General features: G+C 37.7%; 1 protein-coding gene across 4 annotated transcripts in view; it reads left to right on the top strand.

Moving 5' to 3' along the window:
* Positions 1-25067, top strand: part of LOC127577624 (liprin-alpha-1-like) — a 118057-nt gene that overhangs the window by 36390 nt on the left and 56600 nt on the right. For 3 of the 4 annotated variants that reach the window (XM_052028927.1, XM_052028928.1, XM_052028926.1), the window contains exons 2-9: positions 16348-16449; positions 17679-17843; positions 18184-18258; positions 18702-18806; positions 19430-19651; positions 20262-20408; positions 21881-22015; positions 24758-24841. In XM_052028927.1, the coding sequence (XP_051884887.1) occupies positions 16348-16449; positions 17679-17843; positions 18184-18258; positions 18702-18806; positions 19430-19651; positions 20262-20408; positions 21881-22015; positions 24758-24841 (1035 nt within the window). Of the gene's footprint in view, positions 1-16347; positions 16450-17678; positions 17844-18183; positions 18259-18701; positions 18807-19429; positions 19652-20261; positions 20409-21880; positions 22016-24354; positions 24433-24757; positions 24842-25067 lie in introns of all 4 variants that reach the window. The other variant, XM_052028929.1, reaches the window with a different exon arrangement.

Raw genomic sequence — 25067 nt, 5'->3', positions numbered from 1 at the left:
AGCCTGGTCAGCACTGAGGAAAGAAGTTTCTTCTGGATTCCTCAATATTTATTAGCTTCTACCTTGCATTTATGACACTGATTTTAGAATAGCCCCTCCCAAGCACACGTGATTTTATGAATGTCGTGCTTTGTATAGATTTCAGTGCTAAGTCTAGTGGTGAATTACTGTTCAGGTACAACCAGTGAAGGAGCAGGGCAAATCAGGCAACAAAATTTGCATTCCCACATTTAAATTATCTATCTGCAGATTCTGGAAGTTGGTGCACATTTTTCTGCTCAACGGTGAATGTCATTAACCTTAAGAACGTATCATCTTATTTGTTCCATAGACTGAGCACAATTTGCACAATATCTGCTTTGCACTCTTGCCTCATAGTCAGGTAGTCATGGTTTCAAGTCCTAAACTAAGAACTGACTGCACTCAAGCTAATTGAGTACCAGGGGAATATTGAATTATCTGAGGTACCATCTTTTGGATGTGACTGTCTTTTCAGATGGTTCAGTTGTCGAGATTGCCATGTTTGCTTACATAGTAGTAGCTCCAACTCATTAGAAGTACCTTGGGATATTTTGAGGCTATGATAAAGCAGTCTTTATGAATCTTTAACCTTTCACCTTCCTGTTGTGATGAAGATATGTTTTGTTATTAAATGAGAATATTTTCAACCCTGGGCTGCAATAGCATTTAATTTTTATATTAACTCTATTTACCTATCATTGTTCAATATCCATAACCATGCTGCAGTATTCTGCTGAGGTTTGTTTTATGAAGCATATATGGTGTAGACATGACATCCTTGGTCTCGTACATGTTTGGCATTGGCAGAGCCACTGGATAGCCATCTGAAGTAGAAAATATGCCTCCACAGTGTACAAATACTGAACCCATTTGAAAAGAGATCACCTACTTAAATATTGATCTATGCTATATAGAAGGGGAAGAGAAGAGCTATTTTACAAAACAAAATTGTTGTTTTCATAGTGATTCTCCAAATTATTTTGGGAGTTAGTTTACTGAATTAGTTATTTAAGTAAACTAACCTTTAATTTACTTAATTAACCCTCTAATTTTTGTTTAATGTTTCCTGTTTGTTGGAACTATCGAGTATTCGGTTAAGTGCTGCTTACGTCTCAAGGTCCAGTGTTATAGAACTGTTGCCATTGGTTTGAGATGCACAAATTAGCCAGGATTTATCATATCAACAAGTTGGGGATGAGATTACTCAGAGCAGGCATCGACGATGGGCTGAATTGCCTCCTTTGTCGTTCCAAAGAAAACAAGAAGAGTTATACCATATGAAATTGAGAGCAAGGTAGAAATTGGCAGTAAAAGTACTGACATTTTAGACAAAAAAACAGAAAATGCTGGAAAAACTCATCAAGGCAGGCAACATCTATGGAAGGAGAAACAGATACAGACAACATTTGGAACATTGAACCCTCTGTCAGAATGAAAGAATCTGAAATTAGAGGGTTCTGTATGCTCACAGGAAACAGGATAAAATCTGTCATAGTGTGAAGAGCACTGTAATAAAGTATCCTTTCATACATTCTAACAGAGTAGCAGAAACAGGGCCCTAAACCCACAACTTTACTAAATTCCTCTAGCTAAACCTTTGAACTCCTTGAAGACCACTAATATTCAGTGTAAGAGCAAATTCAGCCAGGTAAATCAGTGTGGTGGGGGGAACTGTTTCAACCTGTATTCAACATAGAAGTGAAAAGTTCTCAGGCCAACCCACTGTGGGATGGAGGTAAAAAGGAAGTGGTTGTCCATTTTGAAGATTAGCTGGTTGGGATTAGGAATCTGGAACTGGTCAAAGTGGCAGAGAGCATCAAAGGTGTCCCAGATATAATGGTAAGAGTCTGGACAAGGGGAGAAAGAATAGTCCAGTTAGAATAAAATAAATTCTGTGGGACAAGAATAGGCAAGAATGGGACAATGGGTCTACCAAGCAATCCAGCTTGTGGATCTTGGGGAGGTTGTAGAAAAAGGTTGTACAATGCAAAAGGTGGCTATTCGGCCAATGGCATGCATGCTGGCTGCCAACAGAGCAACCTCATCAGCCCCATTTCTGCTCTCCTTATTCCCTATAGCTCCAGAACTCCTATCTCATGTTCATCAACTTTTCTTTCTTTTCCCACTTGTCTATACTGAGAATTTACAATAGCCAATTAACCTACTAACATGTCCTTGATGTGGATGGAAATCATCACAGGGACAAGATGCAAACTCCACACTGGCGGCATCTGAGGTCAGCATTGAAACCAGGTCCCTGAAGTTGAGGTGCTAACTGCTGCATTGCTGTCCCACTGGAGGTAGTTAGATCACTGACCATCTCCAGTACCTTCCTCCACTGTGGTCTACTAACAAGTGATGGGATTTGACAATTGATGTCCAGGTGATGTCTTGAAGGAAAAAGGAAAGGGATGATGCATTTTGCTCAGTTAGTTATTTTAGTTATATTTCAGGGAGGCTGCTCTTTTGTTAAATCATAACCAGAATGTATTTTGTGGAAAGCAAGAAAAGGAGATGAATCAGTACTAACATTCAAGCTCGATAAACACATTTATCCTACTGCCTTCCATGTTTTCCCACCCCATCCCATAATTATTTTCTATTCCTGCTCCGTATAAAAGAAAAATGGGTAGCAAGTCTAGTATGAGATGTATATTAAAAAGTAGGTAGGTTGTAAATGACACTGAGAATTTGAGAATTGCTACAGTGACGAAGGCACTCAGCTCCATGTGGAAGAACAGAATAATTTGAGCCAGAGATCATTTCAATGAATGTAAGAAAATAAAGGTAAGGATAATGGAAAGAACGTAAAAGGTGACAAAACTGCATGTTCTAGCAAAAGAAATATTGTAAAGGTTAGAACAGGCAGTGGAGTGGAAGAGGTGGTGGAGAATGCTGTTTGAACTGCTTGAATGGAGAGGTGGTGAGTGTTTCCTCCATTTAAGAATCTGAAGGACGGAGACTGCCTATGATACTTAAACAGAAGAAATCTTAATGCTGAGATAAACAATAATATTGGGAACATGAAAATATTTGTTATCATGGATTTAGGCAGAGATGTTAATTATCTCTGGAAAAATGGCACACAAGTTGCTGCAGATCAGTGTCTGGAATAGTTTTAGATGATGTGACTCAAAGGAAAATTGCCTTAAGATTCAAGAAGAAAATGGTTAGGAACTGTATCTCATCATCCATTCACGTAACATTGTAATAGATGTTAACTGATTGGGATAATCAAAATGGAAACTGAAGACGATGAGCTTGTCGATTTAATAGCGGTATGGAACCTCGGAAAGCACCCGTGAAGCAAGTTTGAGATGATCATTGGATTTGGCTGTGATCACAGCAGCTAAAATGGCTAAGTGGTATAAGCAAAGCTTTTAGGATCAGTTTTCCAAAACTTAAGATTTTAATTTGAGGGAAAAGAAATCTTGGAAGACTGAAGAAAATAGTTTTTCTTGTTTGCAAGTGGACAGAATGAGTGAACTTTTTTGTCTGGGGAAGAAATTTACTGTTGCGGTAATGTGTTCTTGGTGAACTTCAAATGTTACTGAAAGAGACTTGAAATAAGCAGACTGAGATCCTGTCAGAATTTAAGAGTCATTTTCATATGGCTTTAAGGAAAATCTCTTAGCACCAATGCAGACATTGTTATTTAAACTGCTAAAAAGCATTTACACCACAAAGCATATGGGAGTTATGTTAAATGTGAAGTATGATTGATGCCTTTGGAAGATGACAGAATTGGGGACAGTTGGAGAAAAAACCCATATTGTGACTAAAACTGCTGCGAGTTTATTGAGGATGGAAATGAAAGAATGATGAATGCACATGTCGGCAGTTAGCATCAAGTTATGGAGAAGGATCCAGATTACCTAAAAGAAGAAATCTGTTGTGCACAAACAGTTTAACAAATTTAGGCATGATTGCTTTAATGAATCCTTGTCACCCTTCCTCAATCATAAATGTGCATTTTTAATGTAAAGTTTGAAACGTAAATGCAGTCAGGCAAAAACGTTTAATGTGTGAAATAGACACTGTCCTTCTGATTTATATGTAATTGGTTGAAAATGTGTGTGGGAGGGGGTTGAGGAGTTGTGATCCTCATATAAAACCCTCGATTTCATCTCTTTTAAGAGTTGCTAATTTTAAAAAGCAGAATGTTTTTGGTTCCACTATGGTTCAGCAAAATCAAATACTGTGCAGAAATATCTACAGAAACATTGACCTAACTCTGGAATAAATTTGAAGCTGGGAGTACCTCAGGAAGTTGCCTTTCTATTTTAGTTGGATTTGTCTTAGCCAAATTTGCACAATTTTGAGAAGCGTATACAGCTTTCACTTTTTGCATTGCAGCTTCATGTTAGCACATTTAAATGAGTGTGTATGCAGATTTTATGCCACACCTATCCCTTTTCTCTGCACTGCAAAGCTTTGCCTGTCAGTGAGTAATTAATATTGACGTCCAGCAGTGATAATGCTGATAATTCAAATAGCTTGGTTCTTAAAATGGAATAAACAACATGTGTTGCAAAATGGCATTTTTTTTGTTAAAGATGGTTTATTCAGCAATTTGTTTTAAGTTACTTTGAATTGTGTGTCATTGGTTGTCATTTCATCTTCAGCTATTTGTTCCAATGAAACCCATGGTATCATTTGCCTAGTGTTCAAAGTCCATTCCATGCACAGCTAAACTGGAAAACTGAGCATTGCACCCATTGGTAGATAAAACATTTCCTTTGCAGTTGATTTTTAAAAAAATTTTTTTAAATTTTTAAAATTTTATTTACAGCGTGGTAACAGGCCCTTCCGGCCCAACGAGTCCGCGCCACCCATTTTAAACCCAAATTAACCTACCCGTACGCCTTTGCAATGTAGGAGGAAACCGGAGCACCCGGAGGAAACCCACGCAGACGCGGGAGAATGTACAAACTCCTTACAGACAGTAACGGGAATCGAACCCCGATCGCTGGCGCTGTAATAGCGTTGCGCTAACCGCTACGCTACCGTGCTGTACTTATAATGTGCAAAGTTACAAACAGGTCAGATTATTTAATGTAACTTAACCCATTAAGGGTTTAGAAGATTTGAGAAATGCTGGTTAAAAGATGGAAAAAGTACCCTTCAATTTATCCATCTGTATTCTGGAAAATTTTCCTGAATGAATACTGTTATTCATAGCACGGTAGAGCACAGAAACTGGCCATTTGGACATGCCAATGGCTAAGTACCTCAATATTCTGTCACTGTTTCACTCATTTTGGTTTACTAATTTTTCTTAAAAATCCAAAGTTATCAAGCTCCCAACTAAAATTTATGTGTGTTCAGATTCTAACCTATTTCTTCTAGGAGATACTGTCTCTGTTTAAAACAACACTCTGTTTAAAACCCTTTTTCATGACCTCTTCTGATGTTTTGCATATTGTAATTTTCAACTCTTTAATTAGGTTTACAACAAGTTTCTTTAATCCCAAATAAAAACTCCAGGGCTCTAATATGTTTTCACAACTGAAGCTTCTCATTCAAATGTCCATCTTTTCTATGACTTTGATAGCAAATACCAAAGTGTTTAGTTTATTTTATGCTAATTAATTTGTAACTTGTACATTATTATAAAGTTTAAAATACTATTTCATTTATTTTTCTTGATAATTGGACCCCATTATTAAATTTTAATGATGTGTGTATTTCTCGTATTTGTGTACATCTCCTCACTACACATTGCCTTGCATCACATTTATCTGTATCAGATCCACCTTTTTCCACTTTGTTAACTTGGCTCCACATTTATCTCATCTAATTTTTCCTCAATAACCATGTTTAGTTCATTCAAGCAGTAGATTGAAAGGTGGAAGCAATATACCCATTTGGTTGAATTTACTGTAGGATTCTCAACATACGAAGGTTGACAGTATACTTGAACTCATCAAAAACTCTGCTTCCCATATCATAACTCACAGGAAGGTCGCTCTGCCAACCACCGCTCTGCTTGCTGAACTACGTAGACACTCGACTTTGCTATGCCTCTATTTTAACTTCTTGCTGTTGTTTTTAAATTGCTCCATGAACACACTCCATCCATGAACATACTCCGTCCTACCTCTCTAACCTTCTCCATTCTGAACGACTCTGTGCTCCTCTAATTCTATATCCCTGATTTTAAATCGCTTGCTGTTCCCTTAGATGTCCAAATCCAAAAATTCCTTCCTCATATGCTTTTGCCTCTGCCTGCTCCCTCCTTCAAGATGTTGCTTAAAATATACTTCTTTGGCAGGCTTTTGATTGCATGTCCTGTGTCTTTATCAAATTCTGTTTGCTAATACTCCTGTGAAATACCCTGTCTTGAGCAAAAGATCACTTTATAAATCTATTTGGTGTAAAGGCAACTGAAGCCCACCTTGTTGAAGAGTATGCCCTGGACCCCTCCAGTACCTTGTCTAGCAAAATGGGGAGACACGAGATTCTGCAGATGCTGGAATCTGGAGCAACACACAAAATGTCTGAGTTCCTCCAGCATTTTGTGTGTGTTGCCTTGGTCTAGCAAATAGGTTTTTCTCTCATTCAGATGCATTAAATTAATAGAAAGGTCAGCCTGCAGTCTCCCATCTATTGATTCAAAAGGATAGAATTTTTGGGTAAATGTCCTTTTTCTAATCCTAAAAAATTCATGTGCTTTTAATATTGGAGCAAAAGGTTTTAATTATTGCTGTCCTGCCCTATGAATTTTATGCCATGGCATCACCTACCTATCTGGAAACCAGACTAATCTCTGCATTTTTTCCCTTTCTTCCTTTACCCTTTTCCAGCTATTCTCAAAGCCCTCTTCCCGATGCCATGTCAATGCAAGTTTTTGCTGTGCAGTTTAGAAAGGTGTATTGTTACCAGCACTGAATATTACCTAGATTATAAAGTTGCTGTTGCCTTAATGAAGCCTCTGCTCTTCAGGAGTATGCGTTGGCCTTGTGGAACAAATCCACTGTTTTCTTATTCAAATTAACCAGGTAGGAAGGCCAGTCATTATTTCAAATCAGTTGATTAAAGGCGGTGGACTTGTTTAGGATAAGAATGACACTGGGAGCAATGAAACTTTTACCCCCACTGTAAAGGATTGTGTTTATAGATACATCCTCTTCGAGTCATAGTGCTGTACAGCACAGAATGGCCCACTGTATCCATGCCAACCTCAAGTACCCATCTATAGTAATCCTATTTGCCAGCACCTGGTCCATAGCCTTCTGTGTCTTGGTGATTGAGGTGCTTGTCTAGAGAGGCTATGTAAATGTTGAGAGAGTACCTGCCTCCATAGTGTACCAGCAGCGTATTCCAGATTTCAGCCCCCTCTGGCTGAAATAATTCTTCCTCCAATCCATTCTAAACCTCCTATCACTTACCCTAAATTTATGGCCTCTAGTTTTAAACATCTCTGCTATAGGGAAAAGTTCCTGCTATCTACCATATGTGCCTGCTCATAATTTTGTAAACCACTATTAGGTTCCTTTCCCCTTCCCTCCCAAGCTGCCTTACCTCCAAGGAGAATAAACCCCATCCATACAGTATTTCCTCATAACTAAAACTCTCCATCCCATGCAACATCTTGGGGAATTTCCTCTGCACCCAGGAAATTATGGATACTTGATAGTGCAACAATAAAATTTGACAAATGGGGGGGGATGTGTGGGAATGTAGCTTCCCAGAGTTATTTTGGTCTGCAACAGGAAGTAATTTGTATCTTGTTTGCCTAAGTACGAGTTGAACTCTGTTCAAAGAGGAGAAATCTAATTTGTGTTCAATGAATGCTGTATTTTTCTATTGTAAGATAACAAAAATCAATTGTTCTTCTGCACTGAAGGGAATATTAAGATGGTGGATACTAGCTAGAAACTTGTTTTGCCCAGTATGCACTAAATTAACCCCAAGGCATGTAATTCTTCTGCTCGGAAGAATCTTTTTTCTAGAATACAACTCCATGGCATTTAGAAGGAAAAGTAAGCTACCTTAAAGCAGGTTTTGGTTGCTACATTAATTTGGCAGCATTTGTTTCGAAGATGTTTTAGCTAATTTCTGATATTTTTTCTTATGGCCAGATATATAATGGAAATAATTATTGTAAAACACTATTGAAGCTACTTTTTAAAAAGTTGCAGTAATTGTCCATAAAACAACAGATTTCACTACATATGTCAGTGACAATAAACCTGATTCTGATTAATTTGTACACCCCCAGTATTGACCAGTTAACTACCTTCTGACCAACTTGCAGGTGCTATGCCCTCTTGTGGCTATTTACACATTACTCAAGGCTGTGAAGTAAGAGTTAATTTTACTTTTAGTTAATTGTGGCAAACCTTTTTGTTAAAAAGCAAAGTTGAGGAGAGATCATGTTGTCCACAGTTTATCATAAATTTAAAATGAGTAAGTTGACATTATTAAGCTCTCCTATTTGATGTTTTGTATGATTGTTTATAATGTTTTTAACACCTATACACTGTTTGGATAATGTCCTTCTGTCAAGTGCAAATATTCAAAAATAATTGGATTATTTTTGTCCTAAGTAGAATGCTTAGGATATGACTCCTTCAAAGATGTTTACGCTATAAACTTGAGGCTTTTGAGTAAGCCTATTATCATGGAACTTGGATTGTTTACTTTTTGTATTGTTTCATAAATCTTTGTTTTATTGAAATTAGAAATCTTTGCAATATATATTCTTTAAGTCAAATGATTTTGCATAAATATTAGTTTTTATATTTTCTCCTTTTAAAGTTCATTTCCATAAATTTCTTCCTTTCCTGATTGAGAACTTTTGCATTTTCTTGGATCTGCCATTCCTTAGTTCAGTTTCTTCATATTGTGTGAAGCAAAGTGGTGTAATGAGGAAAGTTTAACCGTCCAGGGCATTGCTCCTGATAATTATGTTTTACATTTACCATGAAATCCTGAGTAATAGTAATGGCATAAACCTTGGCATGCTGATTTCTTGCAGCTTCACTGTCTTTCCTTTTAATGAGCTCTGCTTGGGGTGTTTGAAACAAATTAGATAATTCTAAAACTTTGAAAGCATGTTTGAGGAAATGGAAATACTTCATTTTTTAATATCACTGGATCATAAAGTTGTACAACACCATGCCAACCAAGACATATCCCTGTATTCCTTTCCTATCCATGTACCTGTATAAATGCTTTTTAAATGCTTTGATTGTACCTACCTCTACCACCTCCTCTGGCAGCTCATTCCATATACCCACAACCCACTGTATGGGGGAAAATATTGCCCCTCAGATTTTCTTTAAATATTTCCCTTGTTACCTTAAACCTATGACTTCTGGTTTTAGACTCCTCTACTGTTGGGGGGTGGGGGGGAGGGGTTGGTGGTGGAGGGAAAGAGATAAACTGTGATCATCTGCCAAATCTTTGCTCATTACTTTTATAAACCTCTATAAGGTCACCCCTCTGCCCCCTGCGCTCCACTGAGATCAATCTCCCCTTGTAAATAAAGCTCTCCATTCCAGTTAATATTCTGGTGAATCTCTTGTGCTCTCTTTCCAGCACTACCACATCCTTTCTGTAATGTGGTGATCAGAACTGCACACGGTATTCCAAGTGTGGCCACCAATGTCATGCACAGCTGCAACATAATGTGCTAACTCTTGTACTCAGTACCTCTGCCTATGAAGGCAAGCAAACTAAATGCTTTTGTCTCTACCGTATCCACCTGTGTTGCCAGTTTTAGGGAACTTGCACTCCAAGGTCCCTCCATATATTAACACTTCTAAGGTCCCTTCTGTTTACTGTATATGTCTGTATACAATTCCACCAATCAGCAAACTTATCAAACCACAGACGTTCTCATCCAAATCACTTGTATATAAACAAGAGGTCCCAGCACAGAGCCCTGCAGTACACCACTGGTCAGAAAAATAACCCTCCACCACTATCTCTGCCTCCTATGACCAGTTTTTAATTCCTGGCAGGGAAAACTGGAAGTAATTAAAAATTGTAGTGTGATTATCTTTCTGTGAACAGGATTCATTAGTTTGAGCTTCCAGCCATTGAGCCTTTCTGACTGCTTCAAGAGGATTTAAGCTGAAAACTGTGTGAATGTTGAGCTCTTATTTGGCCTAATCTGTTTGAATCAAAAAATGAAATGCACCAATTCACTGGAGCATTAAAAGTTGAACATATTTCTTCAACATATTTTTACGATATAATTTAGGGTTATGGCAAAATACTGCTTCAGTAATGTTTAGGAAAATATTTTTCCCCCACAGATTTAATGCTGCCAATACTACCTGAATAGATGCAGGAGTACGAATCTTTTTACATGACTTAACTTCAGATTCAATGCTTAAAGATATTCTTTCATGGAACCAAGACTTTTGTTTACATGGGGAGTTTTCTTTTTGGTATTGAGATGTTGCATAAATCACTGACTGGTGACATGAAAACAATTTGTAAATGTATAAAGGACTGACGCAAGTACTTTTTAATCTCATTACAATTGTGATTTTTTTTTTCCCCTGATACAATTAATATTTAACTTCACAACATTTTTTATGGGTCTGAATATATTTCCTTCTCCTTGTAACTTTGCATCAAGGCAATATATATGTAACAGTACAATAGTGGCCATTATTGACGTGCAAGGTTTGATGGTGTATAATGGAAACTTTTCCTGTAGTATGCATCTTTTAAACCTTGATGTGTGCAAGTAAGTGTCATAATATTGCTATATCCTGATGAGGATACTATCAATAGTTGCATGTGTATGTATCTATGTCTGTAATGCACCTGTTGGCTTGAAGGCTGTGTCCTCCTTCAAACTTAACAGAATCCACGTTGGCACTTGTTACACATTGTTAAAACATGGAACTGGACTTTCCCTATAGCAAGCACAGGCTGAGCTACTTCAGTGCAAACTGAATATCACCCTGTAGCCTCAGACTTCCCTCCACACTGTCAACAACTCCAATCTTTGTGTCATCTGCAAACTTAGTGATCATGATTTGTACATCCACATCTTCCAAACCTCAACCTCCAAGCCTCATTCTAAACTTTAAAGAATAGAGGCCAAGCTGACTCGATGGCTTCTCGAATAACATGCCTGTCATCTCAGGAACCAATAACTGGAGCAAAAACTGCAAATGCTGAAAATCCAAAACAAAACCAAAACAGTAAATGCTAGAATTAAACTGAGCAGTGTCATGGATAGAGAAACGGAACTAATATTTCTGGTCAATCCTTCATCAGAATTAGAAAAGTGAAGAAACCAGAATAAGTTCTCTTCATCCCTAGGTAGAATGGCAGGAGGATAAGGAATGTTTGGGATGGAGTGCAGACCAAAGTTATTGTAAGGCGTTGAGTACATCTAATAGATTCAGAAATAATAGTCCCTCCCCTGCCATCACCCCTGCAGTCTCTCAGGATTAAGGATTGAGGAGTAGTAAGTAGATGCTTCTGTGTGAATGCTTTTATCATTGCACAGCGTTGACAGAACAGGGTCTGGATCCAATGGCAAGGAAGTCCTGTGTGATTGGACACCAGGCTCTTCAACACAAACTTAATCTGGCATAGCCCACACCTTTAATTGGTTTGAGGGTTAAATCCCTTTGTCTGTTTGTAGCTCAGTTGTTGTACAGGACCTGTGGTTTTGTGTTTTTAATGTAAAAATAGATGTACCCAGAGTGTCACTTTGCATTGCAGAGGATTTGTATTGCTCTAGGTAACAGAATGACAGATCAGTTGAGTGGAAGACAAATTGTGGGATGCTGTTTATGTGGACATTTTGTGAAACACCTGTGTTTTAACAGGTGAATAATTTATTGGTACTACATTAAATATTAATTCAGCTTGTAAATGGATATGCAGTATTATGTACAGACTTTTTTCTGTAGAACATTGCAGACAATGCACTAAAATTCTTGTTTAATATGGGTTTGCTTTAAAAGTGCAATGAATAAGGCAGTACAGAAGCAGTTTATTATAGGTGCAGGAAACAAACTAAAAAGCCTGAACTATCTTTCATTCTGAATGCTGAAGTAATATACACCATCTTCATTCTGTGGAGTGAAAAGTATTTTCACATGGTCCATGGATATTTTTTAGCACTGTTCGCATGATGTTGAATTATCCAGATAAGTGGCATTAAGCTGCAACTCAGTGGCTTTCCAGTGCTATGCTATCCCACTGTATTACTCAGAATCCTGTTATTCCATTGCTACACTGGAGGTACTGAAACTCTAAGCTTTATACATTTTGACTCTAACTTTGATTTGGAGGGTGTGAGACTGTCTCCAGTAGGATTGTCGCTCATTCCTTCTCTAACCAACACACCCCCCCCCAGCTGACCAACCAATAATAGATTGATGTTGATTGTGGGGATAAAATACTAACTGTGAGAAATGTTTTCTTGATTCCTTGAAAGCACGTGATATCAATAACAGTAGAGATGCAGGAAAGATGATGGAACCAGAAAACATCCCAGCAGTAATATTGAAGACCTACATTCCAGACCTGGTCATGTCTCGAGCCAAGCTGCTCTAGCACAGATGCAACTGTGCATTCCACCTGACAGTATGGAAAAATTGTCCAGATATACCATTTTGATAGAAAGTAGGAGAACTCCAATCTAGCTAATTACTGCCCAGTCAGTCTGCTCTCAAACTTCAGCAAAATTAACTTGCCAATAACCTCTTCAATGTCCAGACTGCTTGGCACCCCCTAATCATTCATTCCCTTTGCACAGTGACTGCAATGTGTACTGCAATTGCTCAACTATGTTCATATCAACAGCACCTCCCAAGCCAACCATCACAAAGGACAACAAGGTAAGTAAAAACAAGTTAGCGCTGCTGTCTCTCAGCTCCAGAGAACTGGGTTTGATCCTGTCCACTGGTGCTGTCTATGTGGAGTTTGCGTGTTCTTCCCTTTCTCACGTGGGCTTCAGCTGGATGCATCTGTTTCCTCCCTTATCCTAAGGACAAATTGGTAGGTTAATTGGCTACTGTAAATTAACCCACAGTGCAGGTAAATAGTAAGAGAATAAAAGAAGAGATGATGTGTATGTGAAATAAGTTGCAGGTCTACAATCTGATTGCTCTGAGAGCTGGCATGAACCCGATAGGCCAAATGGCCTCCTCTTTTGTAATAAGCAAGCACATGGGAACGCAGTTCCAAGACACACTATCCTAACTTGGAAATTGACACAGACAGCAAAAAAATTGAGAAATAAGTTCTGGAACTCCCTACCCAATGTCACTGTGGGAGTAGTTTCACCAGAAGGACTGCAGCTGTTACAAAGTTGGCATACCACCACCTTCTCGAGGGTACTTGGGGGTGGACAGTAAAATGCTGTCCTTGCCAGTGACACTGAGATTCTAGAAGTATTTTAAAGAAAAACAAATTTGCAGTGATTATCACCAGTCCTAGTTAACCCAACTGTTTCTACCACTCCAAAAGTTATAGCCTTCCCTGAAGACTTACTCCAAATGCACAGTGCATATGCTGGTGGCATATTACAGAAGTTGCCTTCTCTCTGCAAAATGTACTTAAAGTTCTTGAGGCAGATATGGAGTGGAGCTATTTTACAGGATGCTGTTCAATGTACATCTCCATTGCAGAAGCCAGGTCATTTCAATCTCATTAATTGCATTGCGGTTTGTGCAGATTTGGGTGTCAAGCTACAAGTCATTGATTCATTCACTGAAGGGTGTTATAGAATGGGCTTTGCACTAAACATCCAGGAAACAAGTGTCCAAGTACCAACCTGCACTTGCAGGACAACAGCCTAGAAAATGTGGACTGCTTATCAAATCTTGGAGTAGCCTCTCACCAAAGGCTTATGTTAGTGATGACATTCACTGTTACCGTCAGTGCACCAGCACAGGGATTGACCATCTGAAGAAAAGAGTTTGAAGATGAAGACCTCAAACCCAACACTGGTCACGGTCTATCTGGCAATAGTGAACCTTGTCCCCCTGTACGCTTCCGAAGCATGAATTGCCTATAGTCAGGACCGCACTGGAGAGGTAACACAGCCTCTAAATGAACTGGCAGGATAAATCAACCAACATTGGCTTTCCCTCCCAGGCCATCAGCCTTAGCTCTGAAAGCCAGGCCATGTTCATGTGCCATTACCAGGCTCCTGAAATGGGCATTCTACCTGCAGCTTTGTCATTTACCTGGTAAACGGGGAAACTATTCAAGAATGTTCCTAAAGCCTTCATGAAAGAGTGTTACATTCTTACCGACTCATGGGAGTTCCTGGTCCATGACTGCTTGAATTGGAGGAGGATGATTCAGGATGTCACTGAGAACTTTGAAACCCTTTTGGAAGGGGTGCAGAAGCCCAGCATAAACAACAGAAGGAACACACCAGCTTTAAAACTATCCACCTGCATGCCCTATCCATCATTGATTATGGGATGGCCTCATCAACCACCTCAGAACGCTTAGACCTGGAGTGAATGTATCATACTTGACCCCTGGGGACTGCCCAAAAAAGAGAAGTAGATCTCCAAAAGGAGAAAATGTGCACACACATCTTTTCATTTCCTTGGGAGGTCTCAAGGCAATTCACATTTTTTTTGAAGCTTTGTAAACAGGCAAAGTAACCATTTAGCACAGCAAGCTTTTACAACCTGCAGTGAGGTGAACAGCTTTGTGTCAGATTTTGTTGCTGTACCACTGAAGCAGCTTGGGACATCGTATTCTGTCATTTTCTACATAAATAAAAGTTATTGGTTTGGATTCTCAGACAAAAATCATTACGAGTCTGGTTCCTGAAAGTTGGGGATAAAGGGCTTACAACTTGATTACAAGCTCCATATGAGAAGAAAATGTAAGGTTTATCAATTTATGAAATTCAGCAGGAAATAGATCTGAAGGGGGATGGATGGGAGGGGATTGGATGAATTTGAGGTGGGACGAAAACTGATGAATTTTGGTCTTGTAATGCAGCAGGATGTGTGCTGTTAACACTAGAAGGGAACAGTGTAGCTCCTATGAGGAGTAGCATTTCTGATGTACAAAACTGCATGCCTGATATTTTGTGTTTCTTGATGCTAAAGGCATTCTATCTTTAGCTTGCAAACCTGACTGCCATTCTAGACACATCAGAATATTTAAAATGCATTGGCCCCCAAATTAAATTTAATGATGAATGATGGAGAGATGAATTTTAGCTCAGGATTGTCGGATCCGGTTATTTTCGAATCACAGGTTCTTTCAGGAGTCCAGGAATGAGTTGAAAACAACTTGGTGCTTCAGAGTTTTATTGGAAAAGTTTAAAACAAAGAAACAGTCACAGAGCACATGGCACTAGCTTTGATGAGCCGAGACAAAGGGAACTAAAGATGAGCTCGGGTCGGGGGAGGAGGTGTCAAAAAGTGACACCTTTTATACCTGAGATAAGAGATACTCCTTAGCTAACAATAGTCCAATCAGGAAACCTATTAGGTACTTGTGGCCAAACCAACCAATGAAAAAACTACATTCACCTGATGGACGAACCAATAAGCTAGTAAGCGGCCATTTCTTGTGCAGCCACTTGAGGTGTATTAAACACTATACATGTTTTAAAAAAAACTAATTAAAACAGTCAAATCCAACAGTATCTTAAGCATTTTATTCAGTAATATTCATAATGTAAGTTTAAAGACCCTTGCATTTTGCTTTTTAGTTTCACCACCTTCCCGCTACTAATTACAGTTAAAGCAGTATAAGAAGGTGTTGTAATTTACTACAGTGTGGCTGCACTAACAGATAACTGCTCTTGATTGGTTCCTGATGCTGTGCTGATAAGTTTTATCTTGTCTATGTTGGTAAACACTGAGGTTTGGCTTGTCTGTCATAACCAGGTCCACTATTTAGGCTCCTCATTGAGGGATTACTGACACCCAGCAAGCAGTTGATATCTTCACTTCAGGAGTGTAGGAAATTCAGGTCTGGGGGGACAGAATGTGAATATTTTAAAAAAATTCCAAATTATGAAGCTTCCTTAATGTATGGAGCCATCAGTCCTTTACTATTTACTTCTTGTCTATTGATTGCAGCTGACTTGCTTATGTATTTGGTCTTCCGTTTCCAATTGCCAGAACTAGTCATTCTGGTCTCATAAGTATCAAACAAATAAAATTGTGGCCTTGCATTTCTGGTAAATAGGTGTGAAATGCAACTGGGGCACTATAAAGAAGCACTAGGATAGAAGGTAAAATGCTTCTATTTTGCTGATTATTTCTGGGTTTGGAAAGAGGGTTAAATGTTTGTTTTGAGTACTGTTTAAGAAGTGAAATGACCAGAATTTAAAATAGTTACATCTTTCTTTTCCAGGAGTTTGCAGCACTTACAAAAGAGTTAAATGTATGCAGGGAGCATTTACTGGAACGGGAAGAAGAAATTTCAGAACTGAAAGCAGAACGAAATAACACCCGGGTAAGAGTTCAGAATAAGCGATTCTTCATTTAATTTGATTTAACTTGCAACTATACTGGAGGTTGCTAATGGAGCTGCCAATTATAAGCCTGTAAATACAGTAGTATTCTTTGTTATCTCTTTTAAAAGTAACAAAGAAACATGTGTTTATAAGCTTGGTGGGCTCTGTCTGATTTCTGTGTCTCGCTGAATGCAAAATGAATAACAAAATGCTGTACTCAGCAGACCAGACAACATCTGTAGAGGGAAGCAGAGTTGGTTTTTTTGAGATGGATTATTAAATGTTGTATGTCAATTTGTTGGTTAGCCATAAAAACGCTTTGCCTCTTCTCCTTTCCCCAAACAAACATGCAATTGATGAATCTGGAAGCTTAGGTTAAGTGGTGTAAAGTGTTGACATTTGGACTTTGAAGCTTAATAAAGTAGTGAGAGAAGCTCAAAGCAAATTAATTTCAAGTTTAAAAACATTTTCATTGATAGAATTATACTACTGTTAAAGATTTGAACTGCACAGATTTTTTTTTGGATAAATGTTTCCCCCAGAGCTTCCTGCTCTATCAAACTTACTGTGAATAATTTAACTGTAGAGCTTCAGTGTTCCTTTCTTGGTATTAACAAGCACCCCAGGAGAGAGAGAGTCTGATGACCACAACTGAGTGGTTGAATGTGTTGTTATTCAGATCAGGAAACACTTGGATATTGTTTCTGCTTCATGCTGAGTCGACTGACCTGAGCAGGTGCTGAACTGGGGGGCATTAAATTTGACTGCCTGGTAATCGAGCCAAAGAGTTAATGATCTTCCTGATCTGGCAAATTATACTGCAGTACGTCATCTATTGGATTCTCCGTTTTTCTGGCACCCCCCATACCTTGAGCTAGGGTTTGGAAAGCTAGTGACGTGTTGAGCTGTTTTTTGGGGTTGATGGGGAACTTGAGACAAAGGTGGACTTCAGCTATTGACTTCAGTTCTTTGTTTTAATTGTTACCAGTGAGGAGCCTGTGATGAAGTGCCCTGTGTATGCATACAAAATCTGCACTTTCAATGTATTTACTTTTAATGCCCATTGAGGAGTAGCAGAATGTGGCCTACAAAATTAAACCATTGTTGTGAGAATACCAGTTTTAATAATTTATTGACACAACTATAGTGCTCCGACAACACAAATACTGACAGATATTTTGAAAATGTTTAAATGTGGCACTTATTGAATTTTTATTTTGTTTTGCAGCTACTTTTAGAACACCTTGAATGTCTCGTTTCCAGGCACGAACGGTCACTCAGAATGACTGTAGTGAAGAGACAAGCTCAATCGCCAGCAGGTGTATCTAGTGAAGTGGAAGTTCTTAAAGCACTCAAATCATTATTTGAACACCACAAAGCTTTAGATGAAAAGGTATTGTGTTTCTGCATATCAAGTTATCCCAGTCATTAAATTTCACAATGGTTTGCTTTCCCTGGTATCTCAGATTACGATAATCAAAGATGATGCTGCGATAATATGATTCACTACAGTTGACCTAAAAATAATAAATCTTTTAGCTGGTATAAATCTTCAGTTAAATATTTTGGTAGATGGGCTACTGTTTCTGGGGATCCTGTCAATAGCCAGAAGATTGGAATGGGGCTGGCGAAGAATTAAGTGGGTTGAAAACCAACTTTACTGATGTGATAATTCAAATAAGATTGAAAACTACATTGTGCAGATTGAGTTTTAACATTTTGCTCTTTTCCAGGTACGGGAGCGGTTAAGAGTAGCACTAGAAAGAGTCAGTGCTTTAGAAGAAGAAATTGTAATTAGAGAGAAAGAGGTAGGTATTTGGGCATTACTGGAATTTATTGGCACCAAATTGTTTTATCACAATTTAGAGGGTAACAAAGTAAAGTTACAAATGTTGGGAAATGTACATAATGAGTGCATTACTAGAAAGGTCACTATAATTATATTTGTAAGTCTTTGCACATTTGCTGATATTTAAGCTTTTGCTGGATGTATTAAATTCTATCTTGGGCTGTAGCTGTTTCAGGGTCATTGTTGTCATTAGACAATTCCATTTTAAGCTTCTGTGATTATTAAATGTTACAGGATCCTGATCTTTCCTCCGAGGAAGTATTCTTTTGTGCACGAAATGTATAATTGGTGAATTTTCCATTCTTTTGGCAACTAATGTATTCATAACAGAAGACTTTATTACAACGTTTATGAATTTTAAATGTCCATTTTAATTATGTAATTTACTGTAATTTCTTCCAGATCTCCTTATTTAAAGAGCAAAACACCCATCCTCCGAAGAAAGGTGTCACAGATATATCGGATGACAATCGTGGCGGTGATAATTTACCTAGCACAAATGGCGTGGTATGATGTCCTAGATGTGTTTTTTTTAGGTTGCATTTTTATACTTGCTTCCTATAATTAGCCATGTTGTACACTAATAAATACTTACAAGTAATTTAATTGGTACAGAGAAATGATCTCTTCAATGGGAAAAAATGAAGATTCCAAGCCTGAGATGCTATAACAGGCTTTATCCAATAGTAAGGCAGATATGAATGCTGCTTCAAAAGCCACATTAAAATCCCTGTGAAGTACCTTAATTCTTGTGTAATGTTAATTTATTTCATAAACTAATTCAATATGAGCACATTGGTAGGGAGGGAGGCAACTGAATTAGGAATACTCAAATGGATCTGTTCCAAACAAGACTGAATTGTATAACCTGACTGCCACTAAGGTTGCTTCAGGACTATGGAGCTTTATTAGCTTCCCTCTTGACAAATGCATTCGGACCCAGTTTTTGCACATGGGGCTTGAAATTCTTGACAGCACCCATTTTCAGCAAATACCTCTAGCCTCTGTTTCTGCATGTTTTCTCAGAACCACACATTCTCATGGAGAGTTTTACAGCATTCTTCTTTGGAAAAAGGCTCTGTGTACAATTAAGGAAATTAATGTAAGATTTATGCTGCTTTTTATTTTAGAGATTTTCTAATAGTTCTATAAGCCATGATGAAGATTTGATTAAAGTAATAGAGCTTCAGGAAACAATAGATAAACAAAGCAAGGAGAATGGGCAGATGAAGGATCGACTGGCTACTCTCTCTAGTAGAGTGTCAGAACTTGAAGAAGATCTGGATACAGCCCGTAAAGACTTAATTAAGTCTGAGGAAATGAACACTAAGCTTCAGAGAGACTTGCGTGAGGTAAGAATTCTAAGGTAAAGTTACCAAAACTGCATGAATTACAAGCCCAAAAGTGATGAATAAACGTTGATTTATGAGGGTTTGGTTATTATGAACACTTGTAGCACATAACTGCGTGGGTGAGACAGTACATTTTAGTAAGTAACTAGTCATTATTAAATCCACACACTGTAACTGTTTGCCCAATACCTGGATGTAGATCATAAAGTTGTGGGTAGATTCTCCATGCTGGGCAATTGACTAGTTTATGTTTCACTGCTGGCAGTCAAGAGGTTAAAAGCTGGCAGCTTTGTGTTAAAGACATTGGAGGAAATTCCCACTGTGTTCCCAGGAAATGTATTTGGCTAGGCTTAAGGAAAGTTGGAAGAGAAAGTATTGGTTCCATGTAAATAAAGATTAGTGGACATTTCCATAGGAAATCTGAACTGTTATAAAAAATTCTCAAACCTACTTGTAATTTATGTAAACAGAAATAATAACTTTTGGAGGAAAGATTTAAAGATCAATATATGGATTCATTAGTTTGAGGGAGAAGATTGAATGGAGTGGTGGGTAAATTGAGTGGAGAAGGAGCACTGACTGTTCCTCATACATGTTCTAATTATAATAGGCTATGGCTCAGAAAGAAGACATGGAAGAAAGGATAACAACGCTTGAAAAACGCTACCTCAATGCACAACGAGAATCTACATCTGTACATGATCTTAATGATAAACTTGAAAATGAACTTGCCAATAAAGATGCCATGTACATACAGGTACCTGCATTAATTGAAAGAAATGTCCTGATTATTCTCTTTTGCATGTTTCTTTTTGGTAGTAAAGCATTGAGTGAAAACAAAATCTTAGAGTAGGAACAGAGATGGTGCTTGTTAAGACAACATAATGGCTTTTGTAATTTTTAGGTTGAAGGTGATTAGCAATGAATTCTTGGTGTCCAACCTAAAATTTGCAAATACAGCTGTTTCTATATGAGAACATCTATCGTTCTCCTGCTGCTGTCTCGATTGAAGTATTAGGAAGTAGAGTGCTGTTCAGTTTTCAATTTTAATGGGAAGATACTCTGCTTTATAGCTTGAATTTAAGACGTGTAAATAGTTAAGTTTGTCATATGTCTGGACTTGTGTTTAGCCACTGAAAGGTGTGCAGTCAGAATTTCTCTGGACAAATGTGCATTTGGGGTTTTTAACATTAATTTTTGTCTAAATACTGTTGTGTTGCAATGTGATATTGAATGAATATTTCAATTTAAGCTTTTTGTCCAATGTCTTGTATTTTTGCAGTTGCAATGAAGGATGCTTCATAATTTGTAATGGATTAGTTGAATGAGCACATTTGACAGTAGCTGTTTCCACAAATTTTAGTCATCCTTGATATTCCCATACTAAAAGTGACAGTTGACTTCATGTTGAATTTCTTAACTGTGAAGAAAAGTAGAAAAAAAGGAAATAACATTCATTGATCAGTCTGCATCAATAAAGTTTAAGATAATTAATGGTTTAAATGGGTTCTGATCAAAGAATGCACAGAGCTTTTCAGAATTTTGCAACCTAATTGGAAATTGTTAGTTGCCCAGAAATATTGAAATACGTTTAATCTCTATTAAGTCTACAGTTTTACTCCTAAGTAAGCAGAACTAACCATAAAATTACCTACTGTCATTATTACATTGGAAGACTGCTGAATATTTCTGGAAAGGAAGTTCCCTGTATATTGTGATGCTACTTATTTAATTGTAATGTAATTCACCATTACCTTAGGCTCCAATGAAAATAAAGCTCAGATATAAAATAAAGGTGCAAATTCTTTATTACTTATTTTCAGATTTGGAAATGGATTTACTGTTATGCAGCAACAGAGTTAACCAAATTCAACTTGATAGAACTTTGTTCTGTTACATTTAAGGCAAAAATTCTCAGGGTTGAATTATACTAGGACATTGGAAGAATTCCTAGTCTTATGATGTGAAATCCTATAAACTCATGAGATGGGGGCTTGTAGGGCCCTGACTTAATTCCCTGGTTAAAATACTGTAGCTAACAATCTTCCAATACTATTGAAAGTACAGCTGGAGCTTCAGACCACGACTGTCTGGCTAAGTCTCCTTCTCTCTCCACTTGGGTATTATCTGATCTGAATGGATATTAGGATTATTTTGTAAAGAATTCTACAACTGCTTCTGTATTTGAACTGACTAAATGTTAATAATTCTTTAAAACTGAAAATACAGAGCGAAGAGAAGAACCGTCAATTACAAGAACGGCTGGAACTAGCTGAGCAAAAACTACAGCAGACTCTCAGAAAGGCAGAAACACTACCAGAAGTAGAAGCAGAGTTGGCACAAAGAGTAGCAGCACTCACAAAGGTAGGGCATTAAATCTGCAGGGTCTTAAAGTTAATAGACCGCACTTGGATCACAAGGCAATGAGGCAATGGAAGTGAATTAAATAACCAAAAATCTGCCTCCTTTATAACTAATATCTTTAATACATTTTTGTCACATTTTCTTAATGTTGAGTAACAAACTTTGAAAATTCAAAGTCGATGGATTATTTACGGATTTTCACCCCTTTTTAGAAGGAAATGATTATGAATGGGTAAAAAATAACAGTTCAGAGGTTAAAACTAATCTGGCCTCTTTTTTTTGGGTGTGTAATTTTAAAACCTTTATCACCTCTGAATTCTAATGTGCTGAGTGATAGCTGCGTGATGCTCCGTTAACAAAGGAAGTTCCCACGAGTGAGATTTGCAAAATATTTTCCACAGGACTGCTTGAGTTTGAGTATTGCTTTTTGCAGCACTTATCCTGTTACTCAAAATCCAACTGAACATAATCCGTGAATACAGCAGCATCTCAGCGTTTCTAGATTTCTTTGCAAGGGATTCTGAGAAACAGCCACTTCAAGAATCTCTGACTTTTGGATGCAAAATGAAAGAAGGAAAAATGGTCCTTGGATCAAAAACCCCTACGTAACACCTTAAGCAAATAAAAATGAGGTGCTTCACAGCTGCTTGTTCCATCCCAAAAGAGTGAACATGGCACAGGTGTACTTCAAAGATGAGAACCAATAATGCAAGACAGATGGAACTGGGTATTGATGTGGTTGAAAACTATTGATAGTTTTTCCTTTGCACCAACACCATCCATTCCATAGCTTTAAGGGGTATTTTCTAAATTTGCTGACCTGGAATTGATTGTATTTGCTCTACAGTTCCATATTAAGGATCAAATAGTGATGTTTTAGTTATGCATGATTTGACTATTACAGAATTGCCATGGGAAATCTGAATTTTGTCATGCAACTCTGCTAAGAATATTGTTGAAATGAAGGTGAAGATAAATCAATCATTTTGCAATTCTCACAAGAAAGACCTTTGATTTGATGTCACAGAATTGTAATACTGTGGAATGAAGTAATTTGACCCATTGAGTTTGTACCAGCTCTATGCGAGAGAAATCCAGCTAACCCTACTTCCCTGCCCTGTCCCGTAGCCCTACAAATTCTTTCCATCCAGATCCTGATATCTGTGGAACTGACCTACTGCACGTAGACAGACTAAAAACACTGGCCCTGACAGATACTATAGAAGTCAGATGGAGCAAAGCAATAAGATCTGTACTTCATGGCACATTTCAGAATTTCTGATGATTAAACTTCAAAGATTTTGTTGCCCTTATTATAGTAATATAGATATTAAATTGAATTCATGTGCAATTTATGGGAAATACAGATAAGAATCAACAATTGTATCTTGAGAAAACATGTTACCTAACTTTAGTTTAAGGCAATGTAGGTTGTTTCAATGTTCCTCTTAAATTGAACACTCCTGTTAGTGCAGCTTCATTAATAGGGGGAAAATGAGAGCTGTTGCATGAAGACCAGTAACTGCTTCGGTTGCTAATTTAGTTGAGCAGACGTGGGGCACAATGCTAGAGGATAGCCAGAATTCTCTCATTATGTTGCCAGAATACAACCAGAGTCCAGGAGACAAGAAGGTAGAAGTTAGTCCCACTTGTGGCTGTGTTATGAGATTTCAAATGACTGATTTTTGGAGATCTGTCTTAAATTGAGTCGAGCCATTTCCAAGCATCAAGGATAGTTGGCTAGGGTGCAGTATGCTCTCAATAGTCATTTGCAGCCAAGTGTTTAAAGCGGTCAAAAGACCAATTTTGCCAGTTCCTGGGGTTAAATCTTCAGGGCAGAGAATGATAGCTGTAACCACTTGCTGCTTGAAGACTAATCGACTTGATGGGATGTCGAACATCTGGTAAGAGTGATGGACAGATTGAGCATGAATGTCTTCTGCATTGAAATCCAGTTTGAAGATTTGCTTTCATTAAGTATAGCAGTCAATTGATCATTTAGTTTTGAATATACTTTGATGTGATTTATTGTTTTGCTAAATTGCACGATATTCATTTTTATGATAATTGTCTTGGTGTATTAAGTTTTTAGTGAAGATGATCTTTCCACAATATGAGCCACTCTGTTAATGCTTATGCATCATTTAGTCTGTGTACATAAAAGTTGGCCCATGTCCTCTTTTATGAACTTATGTCTGATATCCTTCTATTCTGTACATTTCTGGATAAACTAATTTTTAATCAGTATTCATCTTCGTTTCTTTTCCCTTTTAGTATGGTAGTCCTAACAACAGTAACCTTTCTTTCTACTGTTTCCTGTACTTTTTTGCCTTTCTTAGTCTGATCCTTCCTTTTCTTCTGAAGAGTCTACCCTCATGGAAGCTAAACTGATGGAACTGAGCTCCATGCTTAGGAAGGTAGATTGTGCAATGTTCCGGTCACTGTCTTGTGCTTGCTACTTATTGCCTTCCGCAAACAGTGGCAGTTGAAGCCTAGACCTTTCTAATGAGCTTGCTGACCATTAAAGCTTCAAAAATACTCACAGCAGTTTTTAAAATCAGCATTGTGCTTCTGTCATCTTTTCATAAAACGCCACTTCTAACAGGCTTTTGAGAAACCACTGGCTGAAGCTTACTCTAAACTGGAACTATGCTGCTTGGAAAATTTAAAATTTTCATAGAGATTTATTATTTCAAAGTACAATCCTGAGTTATTTGACAATGATATTTATTTATTTGTCAGGCTGAAGAAAGGCATGGAAACATTGAAGAAAGGTTACGGCAGTTGGAGGCACAGCTTGAAGAAAAGAATCAAGAATTGCAACGAGTATGTTGATTGGGGGTTTCCATGTTACCATTTATTGAATCTAAAATGATAAATCTGAAATTAAATATGGAATCTTATGCAGCTTGTAACATTAGTGCATGGATTCTATCGTAACTTTATAGATTTACTCACAATACAGACTGTAAACTACTTAGAAAGTAAAATCCAAAATTTCCTTCTCAATTAATGTAGGATTAGTGTAAATGGATGGTTGATGTTCAGCATG

The sequence above is a fragment of the Pristis pectinata genome, chromosome 14 (assembly GCF_009764475.1).
Source record: "Pristis pectinata isolate sPriPec2 chromosome 14, sPriPec2.1.pri, whole genome shotgun sequence".
Classification (NCBI taxonomy): domain Eukaryota; kingdom Metazoa; phylum Chordata; class Chondrichthyes; order Rhinopristiformes; family Pristidae; genus Pristis; species Pristis pectinata.
This window is presented reverse-complemented; position numbering and strand designations above follow the sequence as displayed.